Source organism: Falco naumanni, chromosome 4, assembly GCF_017639655.2.
Source record: "Falco naumanni isolate bFalNau1 chromosome 4, bFalNau1.pat, whole genome shotgun sequence".
NCBI lineage: Eukaryota > Metazoa > Chordata > Aves > Falconiformes > Falconidae > Falco > Falco naumanni.
In genome coordinates, this window is record NC_054057.1 from 2,261,923 (window position 1) to 2,281,845 (window position 19,923).

General features: G+C 38.6%; 1 protein-coding gene across 1 annotated transcript in view; it reads right to left on the minus strand.

Moving 5' to 3' along the window:
• Nucleotides 1-305: 305 nt before the first annotated feature.
• Nucleotides 306-19,923, minus strand: part of COL6A6 (collagen type VI alpha 6 chain) — a 44,345-nt gene continuing 24,727 nt past the window's right edge. The window contains 17 exon segments of the mRNA XM_040593763.1: nucleotides 306-651; nucleotides 2,555-2,826; nucleotides 3,036-3,129; nucleotides 4,003-4,674; nucleotides 5,780-5,870; nucleotides 7,831-8,318; nucleotides 8,430-8,441; nucleotides 8,995-9,031; nucleotides 9,910-9,945; nucleotides 12,242-12,304; nucleotides 12,621-12,683; nucleotides 12,811-12,846; nucleotides 14,832-14,882; nucleotides 15,296-15,358; nucleotides 16,902-16,964; nucleotides 17,398-17,460; nucleotides 18,294-18,356. Coding sequence (XP_040449697.1) covers nucleotides 479-651; nucleotides 2,555-2,826; nucleotides 3,036-3,129; nucleotides 4,003-4,674; nucleotides 5,780-5,870; nucleotides 7,831-8,318; nucleotides 8,430-8,441; nucleotides 8,995-9,031; nucleotides 9,910-9,945; nucleotides 12,242-12,304; nucleotides 12,621-12,683; nucleotides 12,811-12,846; nucleotides 14,832-14,882; nucleotides 15,296-15,358; nucleotides 16,902-16,964; nucleotides 17,398-17,460; nucleotides 18,294-18,356 — 2,340 coding nt within the window. The 3' untranslated portion in view covers nucleotides 306-478.

The window sequence follows — 19,923 nt, forward strand, 5'->3', positions numbered from 1 at the left end:
AGTGAAGTAAATTCTAGTAAGTTTATGACACTTGACAGTTAAATGCTTTGTGGTATTTTCTATAAGCAGGATAAATGCAACTAAATGTATCAAAAGGGTTTGACACTAGTGTCTTGCATCCAATGTTATTTCATTAAAATCTCTGATGTGTCGTTTTATTTATTCAGTACATTTTGAAAGAGCACATTTTGGCGTTTATAGAAGAAAATCAAGTTTCAATACTTTTATCCCTTTTAAACAACACAATGTTGACTAAAAGAAGTTTCTCAGCACTCGATATGTTATATCAGATCAACTGTTAAATACTTTTGATTTTATTTTCACTATTAAGTTACTAGATAGTAACTTCACAATCAAGTATTTCTTTCAACTGAAATGGAGGAGCCGAGTGGCTACGTAAACCTTTCTCTTTCAATTCCTTTTTCCCATCACCCTGGTAGTATAACTGAAGAATTAAAGTAATTTGAGAGTATCTGCACTAGGAAGACTCTATACACAAGAATCCACATTCTTCTTGTGTTTCAAATCTGTTTTTACTGCCTCCGTAGCCCCTGTACCAGAACTGACCACACATTTTCTGCTCTTTGTCATCGTACCACTTCAGGACATAATTCTGACATTCTCCACTATCTTGAACAAGGTCACATGCCTCTGGAAAAGGGAAATAAGAGACAGATTTAATGAAAGGAAGAAACATCCTTCTCAGCATTGTTAATTTCAGGGAAAAGTAACATTCTTTGCAAACTGGCAGATGACAGAGGTAGTCAGTGTTCAAGGTCTTACAAAGATTCATAGAGTATTCATCCACAAACCCACAGTGCTAGAGTGGTCTGAAGCCCCTCTTCTTATGATTGATTTAATCAGAAAATGTCTAAAACAATTAGATTTTCAGTGGCATAAGCAGGAGGAATGCTAAAAGGTCTTTAGTCTTCCAACATGGATTTCTTACTAAAATTATTGTTAAATGATTATAACTGGTCTATAGGGACAAGGTAAATAAAGCTTTTCAGAATGTCCCTCTTCTTGATTCCAACTTGTTATACTGGTATCCATTAGTAAAATTTCATAGATGAACATACATAGATGGTTAAATTATCCATTACAGTCTCTTAGCCAAATCCTGGAATAATATAGATCTAAATTGCATAAATTAGCCCCAAAATAAGTGAGAGTAGCATACTTTGTAGCAATCTGGTATCCAGTAAGTACAGATCTAATCAGCTTTTTCCAAAGTAAATTCCGAGTTACTGAAATGAATCCAGAAGAGCAGCTCTAGACTTTGGTATCTGTATGACATCCAAGGGGAAGCACTGAAAACTAAAGCAAAATACTGATAATGCTATGCAACCTAAAGATTTGAAAGGACATAACCTTCTCCTCCTAATCAACTGAAAAACAATAATCTCAAGCCATAGATCAATATATAGAACAGGCAAGTTCAGGAACTGTGCTACATGTTTTTGGAAGTAAACTGCTAGGTTACTAATTACAAGTCAAGATTGGGAATAGCAGTTCATATGTCTCCCATAAGCAGCTTAGGTCACTGCTCACATCAGTGCAATGACCCTGACTACTTCCTTACAGGAAATCCTTTATTTGTGAAGTATAAACACTAACCTATCTTCATCCTACTCAATTCTCTGTGTGACCACAGAGTTCACGAACTGTTCAATGGGAGCACTGATTCAAGATTGTACACATGCAGTTAGGCAACGGAACCAATTCCATCTGTGCTGAGCATGTCTGTCATGCACTGTGGATGTATGGCATTCCCAGAGGTATATTTGCTCTTAATTAAAAATCCAACATTAAAACCGTTTTGCAAAAGCATTGTTCCTTTCTCATCAGGGATGGGGCTAACAGACATTCCTAGAATCATTTTTGAGTGCAGATAGATGAAAAACAAAGGGATGGCAGCTGTAGACATGACCTACCGCATGCAGACAACATCACATTTTTTTCACAGAAATTCTTCCCAGTTATAGTCTAAACAATAAAAACATTCAACAGTGTTGAAAGAACGTTGGTGATAAATTATCTCACAATCAGTTTCCCATACCTATTGTATCAAATGGCAAGTCTGCAAAGAAAAATGCATAATTAGGAAGCAAAGTAAAAACCATGAAGAATATCTATTTTCATAGGATACCTCTGCTAAGAGATCCTATTTTCCTACAGAAACAGACTGTAGCAGAGATATATTTAGTTCCTCCACATCAAGCTAAGTTAGCAGCAGGAGTGATCCAGTAATTATAGTGCAACTTGGGGATTTAAAACGATCAGCTGTTTTAGTAAAGGGGATTAGAACTTTATATTTTATTATTACAAAAAGTTACAAATCAAAGCTAAAGTCATAATGACACCTGCAGTTCAGCCTTTAATTACAAATTCTTACTGTATAGATTTGGACTGAATACAAACATATGGTGACAAAACACTTCGGAAAATGTAATTAATGGAAATGCTTCATACTGTGTAAATATTCAGCAGAGCCCTTCACATTTTAGAGTCTTTTTACTGGATTAAAAAAGATTTTCATATTTTAAAATCATACCCTAGTCACTACAGGCAGCTCTAGTTTCTACTGTTGCCTCTAAGTTTGCCTTGTTCTTCTCGTGCGCTTCTTCATACTCCTGTGGCTTTTCTTCTCCAGCATCTTCCTCTGCAAAATACTCATTCTCCTCATAATCATATCTAATTTCTGGCATTGTATATACAGGTTCTGTGATGATCTCTTTAATATTCTCCAGGAGTCTACTTTCAGCTCTTTCAATGCTTTCTAAACCATGACTGTAACCAGTTTCATCAGTTCCAGGGAAAGGCATCCTTTCCAAGGAGAGGGGAAAAAAACTGAAGTATTTAAGCACCAGTATGGCCTTGAAAAATGCAACTGGCTCATTCCTTCTGAACCCTGTAAAAAAAAAAAATTGATCTTTATACTGTTTCTGTTAAAGCTACTTTGAACTACTAACCCAAAGGGAGAAAACTTATGTTCAGAGATACACACTAGAAAAGCTCAACTGGCAATTCCAAACCTTTCAATCATAGACACTTGCTGTTGTGTGTCTCCCTGATCTAAGTCTTCACACTCTTCTTGAAGTTCAGGTGAAGGATAACTGTTCGTTTCTTCTGTGGGGGAAGCACAGATACCACAGGTGAATTTGAAAGTCCTCCAAACCCCAGTGTGTTTAATAACAAACACTACATGATTTTATTGTTGTGAACTGGAGTTTGCATCTCTCAATAGGTAGCAAACCATATCTAGAGTGACTGGCACTATGCCCAGGAAAATGAAAATATATTAGAGATAAGCTAGATGAGAATGACTCCTGAACCAACCTTTTATACTTTTGTCTTGCTCTGTAACACACTATTTATCCTTCTATAGAGAATTTGACATCTCTAAGTAAATGCTTCTGATGAGAATTTAAAATCAATGATTTCTTTCTTGATATTCTCTTGTTTGTATTTCAAAGCATCTAAGACCTGCTAATCTGCATAAATGTATCTTGAAAAGGAAAGTTCTTTATTCTACAGAGGAGGAATAACTGCAGTAAAGAGAAGTTAATGACAAATCTGCTAAATGTTTAAACCTGTATCTGCCCCAAAGCCCAAACAGACATAAACAGCTTAGTAGATCTGGATCTGACAATCATCAGAGGAGAAATGTAGGCCTAAATCAGGAATATAACTGTGTTCTCTTAGCTGAAGAATGGGCTTTCTTTAGTGAAAGTGGCCTCAAAGCCACACATTAAATACAAACTTACGGGGAAAAAACTACTTAAGACTTTGGCCTAAGGCACCATTAGAATATAATGCTGTTCTGTCATTACTTGCACTTCAATCAGTGTCCAGCATCTGCGGCAAACTAAAGATGAAAAACTGGCTAGCTAAATTATGACTAGAAACTGAATGATAGTGCATATACACTGACTACCTTTTTCTATACAGCATTTCTCTTTCTTTCCATAACTTCAGTAAATGCCATCATGTGCTACTTACGTTGTAGAAGATTCAGAAACGCCCGGCTAAACCTCTGAGCGTATACCATTTGAGGCGTTGAAACCCTGCCCAATGTCAGTAAGTGCTGGTCTGTGGGGGAGCTTGACAGCTCCATCAGCTGATCATCGCTCACATCAGTGCCAAGGGCAAGAGTGAACAAGGTGAATCCTTGGCACTTGGCTCCAAGTGAAATCTCTCTCAGCTTCTCTCTGTCCCATGCGCTTGTTTTGCTTCCCACTATTGTGAATATGACCCTGTGTTTTCTTTGTCTGGGGGCTTTAAAGAATACATTTTCAACTGTCCACTGTAGGGCAGAAGCAATGGCTGATGGCCCTTGCAGTTGGTGAACAGACTCTTGAATATGCTTCTTCATCAAATCTTTATTGCTGTATGTGACTAGATCAAACTCCAAGGCCACAGGGGTCTGGTTTCTGTCAGGCAGGAAGCCCCTGGGAGCCTGCTGCACCAATGCCACTCTGATGCCTCCATACGATTCATTTGGCTGCGAGGAAACAACAAATTGATCTAGCATGTTGCTCACAAAGTCTTTGGCTCTCTGAAACTCTTCACTGCTGATGCTGTGAGAGCTGTCCATGATGTAAGTGATATCCATGTCCATTAGAACAGGGGGAGAAAAGGGTACCTCACAGTTGGTGCTTGGTTTACATTTATCTAGAGAGGAAGAGTCAATAGGCAGCAAACTATTTCACAATACAAGAAAAGCAATACTTTTTTAAATTATTTTGCACCATCCTATTACTCTATTTTACTTAAATTTTGATTGATTTTGAAAAATAAAATCAGTTTGGCAACTTGAAATCTTGTTGTTCTAGTAAGGAACAACAGATGAGTCTTGCTGAGCAAGGTTTTGAGATAACATAGGAAATTATTCATGCATGAAAGTAAAAAATGTTCACAAGGTAAAACTTAACAGATAAGAGTTCCCTTGAGAAATCTTCTTCTATCAAAATCTAAACACTGTAAAAGACCCTGGAAAAAATTCTATTTTTGATCTCAGACCATTGTTCAGCATTCTGAAATATATCAACTAGTATCTTCTCCTCTCCTCACAATGTAGAATTTACAGTAAACAACCCTGGTTGCTGAGAATCATAAAGCTCTCTTAAGTGCATTTCTGTTAAAAAGGAAATGCCAAACAATAACTCATTTCACGTGGCTGATACAGCAACTAATTAAACAGCTTTTGTGGTTTTGAGAATCTAATTCTTACTATCCACTGAAGAGGAAATTCAAACTGTGAACTTCTCAGCAGTGGTAATCTGTAACCAAGGAATGATCTGGCATGGAGGGCGAGAAGGTCCAATTGCAGGTGGGGTTAAACTGACTGGAAGCAAGAATGCCAGAGACAGAAGAACTCCCTCTAAGGGAGTGGTTTCTCTTGGTGATGACAAGAAACAGCCACAGCACTGTCTTGTAGCCATTTTAGAATGTGAGCCCTTGGGGGGGCCACCTTTGGGCCACAGAGCTAGGCTGAGTCATCGCACGCTGCCACTCATGCAATCCGTGCTGGTGCACATGTATGTAAGGAATCAGCTCTTAATGCATTTCTGTTGACTCTTTGTAGAAACACTTATGGCAGTAGGAGTCTGACCAATGCATTGTTTGTTAACCTTTTTTTAATATATTTAAGCACAAATGTGTTTAAGGCGTACCATAAAAATTCCCCAACACCACACTACAAAATAAAATCGATAGGATTTCTTACTGAAAGGGTAAAAAGATCAATACAACAGCTGGAATTTGTAAAATATCTTACCAAAGCAAAGAGTACAGTATGTGATGCTCTCCAAACTTTCATCCTGTTGTCTTTCCCAAACAAATAATTGAAAACTTCTAGTATCATCAACCTATGTTTTAAAGCAGACAAAAAAGTAACATTAAAAAGATAGGTAAAAGATACTATTTTTTGTTATATACATATATACATTTTTTTGTGTGTGTGTGTGCCAGTTAAGGGCTATCACTTTTTTTCTTTTCTGAGTAGTATGCTACAGAGAAAAGGGCAGGATCTCCTATCTCAACTCTTTCTGGGACAAAAATAAGTTCTCCACAGTGAAGATGTTTTCTTGGAAGAGAAAATGCTGTCCTCAGAAAATTCTAGCATTGGAACAACCTATGTGTTGACCATGATCAGCTGAAGACAGACAATCTTCCTCAGCAGATTTGACTACAGAAATGTCTGAGGAACCCTGAAGAAGCTCCAACAACATCCTACAATTTGACTGACCCAACAACATCCAAATGTGATTCAAGGGAAAAAACATTTCCTTGTGGACTAAGATAAATAAAAATGGCTGTAAAAATACCATAATATTGCAGGAAATGAACCATATATAAGGATAAGCTAAAATGCTGAGGAAAGAAATAATTACTTCTTTGCATTAAAATTAAGCTTTGTGTGTGTTATACACAACACAATTAACATCTGATTAATGTCTATAAATGATGTTACAGATAGATCTCTTCAAAGGAGTTAGAATTGGCAATGACTGTTTCAGTCTCCAGACTGAGACTCCTAAAACAAACTAACCAAAGCCAGTAAGTTTCTGTGGCTACAGGCTGGCAGGATCATGAAGATCAAACAGCATCTCAACTGCAAGGGCAGAAGTCCATCTGAAAAAAAAAAAGGGAGGTTGCATTTTCTTGGATGGTGGTGGTGAGGCCGGTTGCCTTCCCATCAGTGTAACCATAAAAGAGAGCTGGACAGTGATTTTTTTGCCTTTCCCCCTGCTAAGCAGCCTTTAAAAATTTTTCTACTCTGGAAACTGATTTATGGAAAGTTGGCACCTTTGTAAATACCAGATGTCATCATATGCATTCAGATTCATAATCTGCTTATACTAAGTAAACAGAATACTGCTGCTTGCTCCTGTTTATCCTGTAGAGCAACCCAGTAAATAAACTCTAAACTTCCTTCTCAAATGCCAGCAGAAATTTTTCATTCTGCTAAATTAACATTCAGCCAGCCAAACATGTGAATTGACTAATAGATACGAGGCTGCATGATAATAAATACAAAGATTAAAGGGCTGATTTGATGCTACTAGATCAGAAGTTAGATGCCACATTTTGCACTTTCTGTCATGTGTATGTAAACATAGTTTCCTTCTACAAGGATAGTTTTGAAGAAACAGCAGCTAGATGGTATTTTATTTCAAAAGAAGTTAAAACTGAGCACAGATGACATAAAAATGAATTGAAAAGCAAGAGACCATGGAATCCATATTATGAAGCCTTAAAGAAACATAGAATTGTTTTCCTTTGGTACCTGCTAAAATGGATTGCTTATTTCTGTTTACTATCTTTTTATATTAAGTCATATTCTAAGAGAAAAGTTGTTATTTTCTCCTGTACTAATGGCAATACAGCTATCAAAAGGGGCTTTGCTGAATTTAATTTTCTTTTGAAAAAAAAAAAAAAATGGTGCACTTGAAGCCTTCTACTACTTTTCTTTCTAGAAACTAGGGCCAGTTTGTTAATGAAATGGTTAGTACATGTCACAACACAGAAAAGAAATGGCATAGGTAACCAAATTAAATTAACACAATGTTATTGAAATTCTGTGATTTGGCCTAAAAGCACAAGTCATAAATAACTGATGTGCAGAAAGAGGTCAGATGGTGATCATTATGGTCAAGTGAATCACTGTTTCTCTGTTAAAACAGTAAGCTTTAATATACCACTTTCTAATAAGGGATTGGAGAGTTCCTGTAGAACTTACTGGCGTGCGAGAATGCTTTACTCAAATACTAGTAGATACCAAGCAAGCAGATGACTGACTCAATTTTCCATAGTCTATCTACTTACTGAGAAGGCATGTCTGACATTTGGCACTTCACTGAAGGCAATAACCACTGGAGTGATATCCAAGGCACTCAACTCAAGTACAGCTGTGCTGATGGCAACATCATCCTGCGATGGACCATGGGCAAAAAAGAGGGCAACTTTCTTTGTGAGTATGCCCTGACGAACACGTTTGAAGACATTTCTTGCAACAAATCTCATGGCTGCCCCAATATTACGTTTTCCAGTCGATCTTTCTAGCGGTATTCTCTGGACTGCTTGTAGCAGCAAGTGGCTTTTTTGGAATTCTGAGAATCGGATGAGGTAGCGCATATTTGTATTGAAAGAAACTATGGAGACACGAGCACCTGTTGGGCAATTGCTTTCACTAATCTTAATGGTTTTCAGCAATAACATAACAATGTTCCTCATTCTTTCAAATGCAGCTGGTGTAACATCTTCAGACATATCGAAGGCAAACACCACTTCAGTTGGATAAACTGGACATGTGTCTGTGTATTGAAATAAAAAATTTGTGTGAGGACCTTTCCACAACTCAAACACTGTTAGTTTTTTCTTCAAGTCTGTAAAAGACCAGACATGCAGAGGCCAGATGGGCTTACCTGATGAGCAAGCTGGAATGAAGAGATGGAGAGCAAATTAATTACTTTGTACTCATATTCATTTAAATACCGACATATTCACTTGCTTTCACGAAAAAGCCTGATCCAAAGCTCAAACAACTGACAGCATATGTCAGTGAGAGATGCCTCAAAAATAGTGCCATTTTACCGGATGAGAATTAAAAGAAATTGTTCCGGGTTCTGCTGAGCACACAAGTCTGAGAGAGAATGAACACACCAAACGTGGAGGACAAGTAAAATACAAATACTGTCTTCTCTCAGAGAATTTCCCCAAAGGGGATTGGCACAATGCCAAAGAATTACTTTAATCTTAAATGAGGCAAAGAGACATTTGTTACAGGTTTTGTAATTAAGATAGGGAAAATGAGCAAAAAGCCTAAGTCTGTTTCATACACCTGCTGGAAACTCCTCACAGTTAACTACCAATCATCATCAAACCCAGATACAAACTGCCTCTCTATACGGTTTCCAACAGAGAATATTCTATTTAAGAAGAGTGAATAGGTGGAATCAGAGGTAAAAAACCATGCGGCTCCCTACTTACGGCAGTTTTTTCGTGTAAAATTCACAAGTTCACAAGGCTGCAGCAGCAAAACAAAAAATCAGTTAATGGCAAATCCCAGACTATCCCAGACTGGCAATCTTACTATTGCTTTGAGCTGAAGGTCATATCCCAGCTTCTGAGCTGACTCTCACTACGGTAAATCCAGAATCAGACATTCCAGTTTCTCTCTATTTCAGTGCTACAGGGGCTCTACCCCTGGTGTAGAAACTACAGGGTTTTTTTAGACATGCTCTGTTGGCATTTAATCATGCTTTATGTAGCATTTATTAAGCAACCATTTGTTTATTCTTTTATTTTGTGTAATCATCTGATCCAGGAGACAGGCAAAAGCACTTTCATAGGAGAACAGGCATTTCAACAGCAACTCACACAGGAAGACAGAGGTCCATGAAGGAGGAGAGGACCCCATCTGGACACAGAACACATCTGCAATAGCATTGCCTGCAGGTAGGTATCCATGCAAGGGTTAGATGGAGCCTTTACTCAGCAGTGTTCATTTTACATGGGATTGGGATTCTGAAGAAATCCTGCCCTGCTATTCCCAGTGAAAATAGCTGCTGCTGAGGAAATGCCTTCCTTTACAAGAGGATGGAAAGTAACCATAAACCTGAGCTGGTGTGTAAACTGGTGTGAATGAAGAAACAGATAAAGGAATATTAACAGTCCCACAGTTTGTAAAAGTTTGGACTTGGTGTTAATCCATATGAATAACTGTTTCTCATTCCTTCTTTATTTGCAGAACTGAAGAACTCACTGCACTGTGACAAGTATTTGAACAGTTGATTACCTGTTTTATAACAGCTAATTGTGCTCATTGCAGTCAGTGCTCATAAATGGAAGACTAAAACAGTTAATTTCGTGCAGTAGGCGGTTAGCTCTAAGGTGATTACTTACCTGCATTAAAATGGTGCCCATTGGTCCCTTGGCACCCTGAAACAAACCAACACATGTCCAGAAAATCAGACCTTGATACCATATTTCCATCTATTACTCTGTAGCCCAAAGAAAATGCAGGCATACAGATGCAGGTGTCTCCCTGACAACCATTTGTGAATTTGAAATTTGAGGAGACATCAGTTACCAGCATGGATTCCTGTGAACCTATTCCAGAGTTGCAGACTACTTTTCAAAGCTATTTCTCAGTCCATTTTCCTTAACGTCTTTATAAACGTTCAATACTTGTTGCCCCTTAGGACCAGTATAATCCAGAATGAGATTTCTTTTCTAAACAGCAATTTCTGTGCTGTGGTTCAGTTATCTGCACCTTACATCATTTTCAACAGCTGGTGTGTAACAGGCTTGTCCTCTCCTCTTGCAGGGTACAATCTCCACAGTTCTAACTCAAGAGGTCCTGCAGACCATACATATATTATGACTGCTCGACCAGTAATAGTTTTGGCTTTGGCCACTAGCTTTGGCCACTCTGCACCCTTCTTGGGAGCTGTGGGCAAATGCCAGGATTCCAAGCACCTTTATTAAAAATAAAAGTATTGTTTAACCTTCATAACAGCAATAAAATACAGGGAAAAGAACTTTTCTTCAAGGAAGCTTGAGAGTTTTCATCATGTGTGCAATTCAGATGTGTAGCAACACTACTGAAATTTTTCCCTTACAGGATCTGCAGTGAGACGCACCATAAAAATCTGAACTCCACATCCCACAATCTTTACCTTAGCCTCTCTCTATCATAACACTACAATTTACCAGTATCATACACTTCCTTATGTCCCCAAATTACACTCAACTCCAGATTTCTTCCTTCCCCCTCCAGTTAACTTTCCATTCCTCCATTTACTGCCTGAGCTACCTTCCTCATCCCCTTTGCTGTCTTGCTGCTAGCACCATCGCAGCTATGCCATGCCTGTATCTTCTTATGTTTCCCAGCAGGTCCCAGTTCTTCTTTGGTACTATTCAGCAACAGTTAACTGTGAATTGCCTAAGGCCCAACGAATGGCACTTGCAGCAGCTTAATGGTGGTGACTGAGCTGTGCAGACTTGACCCATATGGATAATCATGCCATCAGATTAGGAAGGATGGATAAAACAGGCCTGTTTTGGCTAGCCCTGCCTACTACCTGTACCTTTTCCTGCATGCTTATCTCTTCCACTCCCCACAGAGTTCCCACTTCCCCATTTCACTGATGCAGTGCTACTACAGCAATCCCACCAAGCCCAGACCTCCCAAGATCCACTCTCACTTCTCTAACTGAAGAGGAGGATCTTGAGCTTGAAATCTCTCTGAAGACTTCCTGGACCATGGATTGGCAAGGCCAACAGCTATCTGGCTCATCAGCACACAAGGGCTGTCTATCTGCAATGTATGTGAGAGCCGAGCAGCAGGCAAGGCAATGCATTCCAGTTGGCGCTCTTGGCTATTCTTGTGCCCAGCACCATACAATAAAGTGGGCCAGGTACATTCATTGACCAGCACAGCTTACTGACAAAAAAAAAAACACCCACCCCCCCCCCCCCCCAAAAAAAAAACCCCATATTGTTTTCTAATTTGCATGTATGCCATGGGCCATGTTATACAGGTAAAGATACTGTTATCAATAACATTCCACATTTAAACTAAAAGAGCAAGATTAAGAAAATTTAACAAGAAAACAACAGTAGAGATTGTTTCTGTTCACTACTGAGCTAATTTGCAGCACTGCTGCAAGATAAAGATAGAGACATCTTCCTAACTACAATGCTAGTCCTAAATCCTACTGAAATCCACAATCCTTTCCCCTGCTTAGATAGAGAATAAAAATTTTTGTTGTATAAAATGCAGATCACAGACACTAGAAAAGTACATCAAAACATCTATTTATATATAAGGATTAACAGCTTACAGTCAATTTAAGATTTAAGTATGTGCCTGTAATTTCAAGTCTGCTTTTAAATGGCTGGTTTTTTAAATGAAGAAATAAATTAGCTTTCAGCAGAACAATCCAGTTCTACATTTTAGCACTCTCTTCTTCTTTAATTAGATATTTACCCAGCCTACAGACAACACCAAATACTGCGGAAGAAATTCTGCCCTGCATTGTATCGCTGTAGTTCCATTTCCAACTGCAGATGCTCTTGAGCACATACATCCACAGGCAAGACATAACTCTATACAACTGCCAGGCTGATTAAGCATAGTTTACTACATTAAACATTATAAAATATTCCATTTATCTAACAGCAAGTTTAAAAGCAATCTAAGAGTCATTTTTTTAAAATAAAGATATATTACCATAGCTCCTGATGGCCCCTGGTCCCCTGGATCTCCCAGGGAACCTGGTGTGCCAGCATTACCCTAAAAAGAGAAACACAAGTTTTATTCTTTATAATTGCACACACAGGTGCAGAATTTCAGCAGAGAAAAAACTCTAATACTATTGTGAGTTGGACCCTGCATTCGCATAAAGATATACTACTACCTCTAAGAATTATTAACAACTAACATCTCTAAAGATTTAGACCTGCATTCTCTCAAGACCACTTGCCCAGGATATGGCAATAAAAGATCGGAGTGGGAGACAATTTTAAAAAAATTTGGTGAGGAAGCACTTAAGATATAAGGGCTTTACTTCTAGAATTCTTCATAGAGTTAATAGATTTCTAATTCTTACTCTTCTACCCCTAACTCCTTTGGGTCCTTCAGCTCCTGGAATGCCTGGGTCTCCATCTTCTCCCTGAAAAATAATGAAATCCTTAACTTTTAAGAAAGGAGAAGAGAGACCGAAAGACATATAACCACTTCCAAACAAGAATGATGTAAAACAAGACATAAAGAAAGCAAACATGCCCATTTAATCATACCTCCAGACCAGGATATCCTATGAATCCAGATTCTCCCTGCCAAAACAAAGAGCAAAGGCTTCATAAGAATCTAGAACTTTGTGATCTGCTAAGTGTTTGATGTCTTTAAAGCAAAAACAATTTCAAAATTATTCTCAGCATTCCATCCCATTCAAGTAACAGTGGCTACTACTATGGTCTCAAATGACACCATTATAGATTAACACCTTGTTCATCTAAAGGAAGAGCATTTTATAAATTTCCAACAACTTCTGAAATTTCAAGAGTATTCCATTTCTTAAATAAGTGTTTTACAAAAACTTATTTGTTTTCTAATGACATATAGTGGAATTCATGTTCAGCAATCGTAACATTCAGAACTCAGTGTTTGAACGCAGTTTCAAAATGCTGTACCCTCCATACTGAACAGTGATACCGTAATATTTTGTTGGTGTATTAGAAGTCACTTCATCAACTGTTTTCAGTTACTTCAGGTTTTGGTGTGTTCTTTGCTCACATACAAGAACTATGGAAACTCTCACAAAGACCAATCAGAATTGAAGTGCATCTCTCCTTGACAACTATCAGAATTCACACTACTTATGTCCTTGTTTTAGAAGTTCCCTCCATGAAACTGGACATGCTTGCCAAACATCATATGACTTTATCATACAATTTCCACAAAATTACATGCACATAGGCCCCACATTACACCTAAGAAAGTGTAACATGACTGTGAACCTTCATAACTAATAGCAGCCTTAAGTAAAACCTATATTAAAGGCTGTTCTCTTAGCTGTCAGGGGAAACCAACTCTTCCTGGACCACTATTCTGGGGTGAACTTTTTTTTTTTTGTTTGGTTTTATTAATTGTTTTAATTCAAGTCCTGACAAACCTCGGGCAGACATGTCATTGTATAAGAAGGGTTTTAAGTCAATCCTTTAACACAACGAATAATGACAAGAAGATTTAGCAGAAACTTTTTTCCTCATTTCTTGTAACAAAGAGGGTTTTCCCTAAAATGAACAAATGGGAGATTCCAAGAGATTAAAACAACTAGTCTTGCATATAACGTATGTGTAACCTGTGAAACTCTCCATCAAAGGAAAGTGTTGGGGCTAAGAAGGTAAGAAAGAGATTAGATAGTAAGAAACATCAAAAGCCATTTTAATAAAAAGCTATTTTAGAAAAGGGAGTACATCAGTTGGAGAGGCTCCTGGGAAGCCTTTCGTATCTTTTCTGCAGCATTCTGCTTCTCCCACAAAAAGTGAGAGTGAAACAGATTGGCCTCCAGTGAGATCCATTGGACCACTTCTGTTTCACAAGCAATTGGAAAGAATTAGTACTGTAACAATACACAAACTCTTTGAAGGGCGGTCTGCAGCTGTTTCCAACATCCTGACCACTCTGCTCATAGACTGACTCGTTGGTGCCATGATTGTGACCATATCCTTTCTGCATACTTTTTTATTTTAGCTGGATTCTTGTGTGTTTTTAGAGAAGTAGGCATTTCACTACTATTTTTTGCAGGGCTGTGAAGGGAATGATAAGAATTTCTAAATATGTAACAATCCAGATGTGAATCCTCAGATCTTACTGCTGGCTATAGGAGCACAAGGAAGAATATTTCACATTAAAACAATGAGGATGTTTGGAGAGTATCACCCTCACCTTGGTAGTCCAGGAATCCCTCCTCTGAAAGAAAAAATAAAGGCTGGCCCAGCAATACTTGCAGCAAAAGTGGCTAGTCAAGCAGACTGAACTGGGGGAGAAAGCACTGTGTACTCCAAGAAATACAATCCTCCATATCCATATAAACACATACACACATAAAGGGAAAGAATAAGACAGAGTGGTTCTCAAAAGAATATCCTATTGAAGAATTTATCACAAGAATGGTTATGGGAAGCCTGAGCCTCTTCCTGAACCTCAGAAATGCACTGTGGCCATGTCTTGCATTTCTTTTGAATTGATATGGATGGTCATGTTTTATTTGATGCTGCAGAACGGAGACTGAGACACCCTGACTCTAAGCACTCACCTTTGCTCCTTTGCTTCCTTCAGAACCATAGGCATCTCTGCCACCCTTGCCCTGCATAGGTTGAATATACCACAAGTTAGTTTTTAGTAGAGGATTTAGATCTACATCCAATTCCATTTCAGAATAAAGACATCACATTACAATGAGGCGCTCAGCCTGTTAAGACTGGTGAAGTAGGGCAAGCTATCACAACACAGTCTAAAAACAGTAGAAAATGGTGGAAGAATCTGTAGAGAAAAAGCAAGGATTAAGGCCACAGTTCCTTTCCACTGTGTGCCCTACCTCTAGCATATTCTGAAAGAAAGCGAGGGAAAGATAATCTCTCTAGCCCTAAATAATCTGGTGTCCATAAGGAAACTGAACACCAAATGTGAAATAGAGAAAATAGAAGGGAATGAACTATACTGATTCAGCTGGATGCATATTAAACCACAGGGGCCCTGAGCTAGGGCAGACAGACTCACAGGCATGCCTCTCAGTCCAGCTGGTCCCACCGGGCCCTTCTCTCCAGGGTCACCAGGTTCACCCTGTTATAATTGAAACATAAAAGGTAGTAGTTTGGCTTATTGAGGAGAATTCTTCTTTCTGAAGTGTAAACTTGTCTGCTAGACTGAAGTGTGCTTATACATTTTATGGACTACTTAATGCTGGTTGAAAGCATTCCATTACAGACCACGTTTCGTGGAAGGCTCCTTGCAGCGGAACTGGAAAGTACTTGGCAAATCAGAATATGCTAGGCATTCATACAGCTAAACCCCAAAGGCCTTTGTTCAGTAAAACTCCCATTGTTATACAGAATTATCAGTGAAAAGAGTGTTTTCTGGAAAAATTTATATTAATGGTAGCAGGACATAGTCTGGAATTCTACCAGCCTGAAGCATCTGTTGATAGCAGACGATATTTCTCAGGCAGGCTGTTCAGACCTCTTACATGTTTTCTTTTCTTCAGTTTCTTTTTTTTGGTTTTCACTTTCTTAATGAACTTTCTTCTAATAAGAACCCCATCACAAAACCAGACTGAGAAAAAGGAATGATGGATTAAATTCCTGTGACTCTTCCCAATTTTTGCCACTTGTTTCACTGTATGTTTTCACACAGAGACTCTTTTCATAGTAGTGCTCTGACCTCCTGATACTTCTCTGTCACTGGATGTCATATACTGAAGGTAGTAACCCTTTCAAAGAGACTGAAAGGCTTAGCTAGCTGGTATTACTTATGCCTTTTAGATTGAAAGATGCAACAACACCTAAAATGAGTTATGTTTATTAAAGTAATTCTCCCGTATCGACACACATCAAGTAAGGGATAACATTGATTGTAAGTGAACCATAAAGTGGGCCACCTATTGCTATAAGCCTTTCTGTTTAACTCCACGTTCATTCAGTTCTCAACATATTAATTCCTGTATAAGACATTGTAACAGTCAAGGTTGCTTGAACTTGTTAGGAATCTTTAGAACAAAAAGGTTAAAATAAGCAGCTATGCTTCATTGAGCTGGGAAGTTGGACATTAGGAAAAGGTTCTTCACTGAAAGGGTGGTCTGTCACTGGAGCAGGGTCCCCAGGGAAGTGGTCACGGCACTGAGCCTGTCAGAGTTCAAGGAGTGTCTGAACAATGCTCTTAGCCAAATTATTTAGTTTTAGGTAGTCCTGCAAGAAGCAGGGAGTTGGAATTGATGATCCTCATGGGTCCCTTCCAACTTGAGATATTCTATGATGAACTGGTATGCATTTTCAATATATTGGACAGATTCTAGAAATCATAAGACAAGCTCAAGGGCCAGCACTGCTTTATCCCTACTACATTTTATGAGAAGCCAAGCCCCACTGAGAACCACAACAGCAATTAGAACAGCGGTCATGGCAACACTGAAAAGTATAGTTCTGACACCTGTAAGATTACCTTGAACACATCACTTGCCTTCCTATGCAATCTAAAATTGACTATAAAACTTAAGATTCTTCACATGTTCCGTAAGAACAACACAAGTGTTAGTCCATGCTTCTTCAGTCAGATTCTTGAATGAAAGATACTGTTAGACTGCTGCAATTAGTAACTTAAAAATTCTTACCTTTGGTCCTCTTGCACCTAACTTCCCAACAGAGCCAGGTGAACCTGGGGCACCCAGACTAGCCTGTAATTATAAGTATCAGTTAAAAGGTGCACAATGAAGAAATCAACAGCTCATTTGCCCTGAACCATAGCACTGTACAGCTATATTTATACATACTGCAAGCCATGCTGTTAGTCCTGATACTATAGAACTGAGAGTGGCATCTAGAGCTAAGGCTTTTCAGTGTAATCACACAAAACCTTGGTAACACTTAAGATCCCCTCCTATTCACCCATCTAAACTTATTTTCAAGGCTGTTATTTTATCATATGGGGCTGCAAATCAGTTTCCTTATACTATACTGTAAATATATATACATATCTCCTTATACTATACTATACTGAAAAATCCTCAGTTTCTTCAAGTTTTAAAAAAACTCTTTATAAGAATAATATCAACAGCAAGAATGAAAATTCCTAACGCATACAGCAGAAAAATATTATTTAAAGCTAACCAGAGGTCCTGGCATGCCTTGTGGTCCTGGAGGTCCTTTGATCCCTTCTAGTCCTCTTGGGCCCTGATGTAAAAAAGCCATTGAAAAAAGTCAGTTCAATGTTGATAGCCTTTCAGTGAAGATTAGATTGCTGCAATAACCAGAATCCAAATGCCTGTTTCACAAGCCTTAATGCATGTGTGAAACTTCTGGCTGTTTGGTTGTAAGGATTTGCCTGTGTGAAGCAGCTCAGAAAGTCACTGCCTGAGGGCCATATTCAGAGAGCCACTGCAGCATCTAGGATACCAAGGAAGCCATAAGCAACCCACTATCAACTAGGCACACTTTCTCCAGATGCCTGTATCTTAAAACTTAAAGTTAAGAGTATGTTTAGAGCATCTAAGAGCATCTTTAAACCGGAAGGTACTGTAAGCAGCCTATCACTATAATTGTCTTCAAAATTACTCCAACAAGCAAATTTTTAAAACACAAATCTTTCCTCACTGGTTTTGCCAATCAGTATATAATTTTCATCATTTTAATGCACCCTGGAAATACAGTACCTTCAAGAATGCAATAGATTTTACATACTTCTTGCTAACAATTTCCAATTAATTCAGTTTGAAGATATCTGATTGGTAATATCCCATAAGCTAGAGAGGTGTTGGTTAAATTACTCATTTCTGCTATTCACTTTCCTTTTTTTCGTTTCCTTTTTTTCATTTCACTAGAAGATGCACCCACTTAAAGAGAAAATTGCCACATTTAATTCCTCAGGGTTACAGAGGAGAATTTCCAAGAAAGAATGTTATTCATAACATTCATTACTTGAAGTAAACAAAACATTCCAAAAGAAAAACAAAAGATCAAGACTGACACAGCAAACACCCTGACTATTGAGAAGTTCTTTTAGTTACCTGTGGTCCTGGAAGACCAGAGTCTCCCGGGTAACCTATTTCTCCCAGATCTCCTTTCTCACCCTGCCAGAACAAAAAGAAAAAACCCTGAACAACCAAACCAAATTAGCACCTATCATATGTACATCACAAGGTAACAATTTTGTATCTACAGAGTATCAGTTGAACGTTTTTCAATGCTCCCAAACAGCTTTCATGCACCTTCTAATTCCTGTTGAAAACTCAATTAAAAAGCAAGAGTTGAGTAGCTTCTTTTGTTGTTCAGGGTGTGCAATGACTATAAAAGCTGCAGTGCAAGAGGTCAGTTCCATCTGCTTTGCATTGTTCCAAGTGCATTTTACACCACAGTCTAAGCAATTTTCCTGTATTACTTTTGTTGTTGTCTACTGTAGAGATTATGAGAAGTCAAGAAGTCCCACAAGGGCAGATCCTCTTCAGCCTTATCCATGGAGAACTACTCTGACAGAGAACCATGACTTCATGCACCACGGAACCATAACTAAATAGGTATACTCACATTCTTTCAAGTTACGCTGATCCCTGTAAGTAGCCAAAGCATGATGCTTTCACCTTACTGCAGGATAGCATCAAAATCTTCCAGTCTATTCCTATTTGCGATATCCCAGACATTAAAAACTCTGGATTCTCAAAGTGAAATCCAGATCGGGATTTCAGAAACCAGGTGGGGCAGAGGTTTCAGCACAAGGCCTACCTGTGTATTGGATGAGGCTGGGATGTGACTGGACTGTAGTTTGGTGAACTTGCAGGACTCTCACTTCTGACTGTCATTTCCCAGTGAAAAATTAAACTGAACCATCTTAAATGTAAAAAAAAATCTGTTACCTGGCCACTGCACATGGGAGGACAGTAATAAAGGTATACCAAAACTCTGCTCCTCTCAATAGCAGAGGGACAGGAAGCCCAGAAATGAGAGTCAAATCAAACACTGTGCTGCTGAAGAAATATTACTGCCATTAAAGACACTCCACCCCTCACAGCAGTCTTTTTCCTTTGCTGAAACATATGTTCTATATTGCGGCATCATGGCTATGCTCACTGTTATTTATTAACATTTTACACTTGGCCTTCAGTTTAAAAAACTGTTGCTGTTGCAGAAAAAGCACTCAATCTGTGCAGGTTTCATAAAAAATCATGCACCTTTTGCCAAATTAAGAACACAACAAGGACTTCAATTCACATACTGCATCCACAATTAGAAACATGAGAAACATATCAAATCTATCAAACTATGCAAACTATTAACGGGTGTCCTCTAATAGCATGTGCTGAACACTTTCAGATTGTGAACTTTGACAAAGGAAACAGGGCTTTGGCAGAGACTTTGAAACAATTGCTGCTTGAGGACTGAAACAAAGAGGGCATGCACTTCATCTTGTCTCCTCTTTGATACTAGGACTGCATCGGAATTACATAAGTCTGACTTGGAAAGATTATAGAATTACAGAATGGTTTGGGTTGGAAGGGACCTTAAAGATTACCTAGTTCTAACACCCCTACCATGGGCAAAGACACTTCCAGTAGATCAGGTTGCTCAAAGCTCCATCTAACCCAGCCCCGAACATTTCCAGGGAGGGGGCATCCACAATTTCTCTGAGCAACCTGTTCCAGT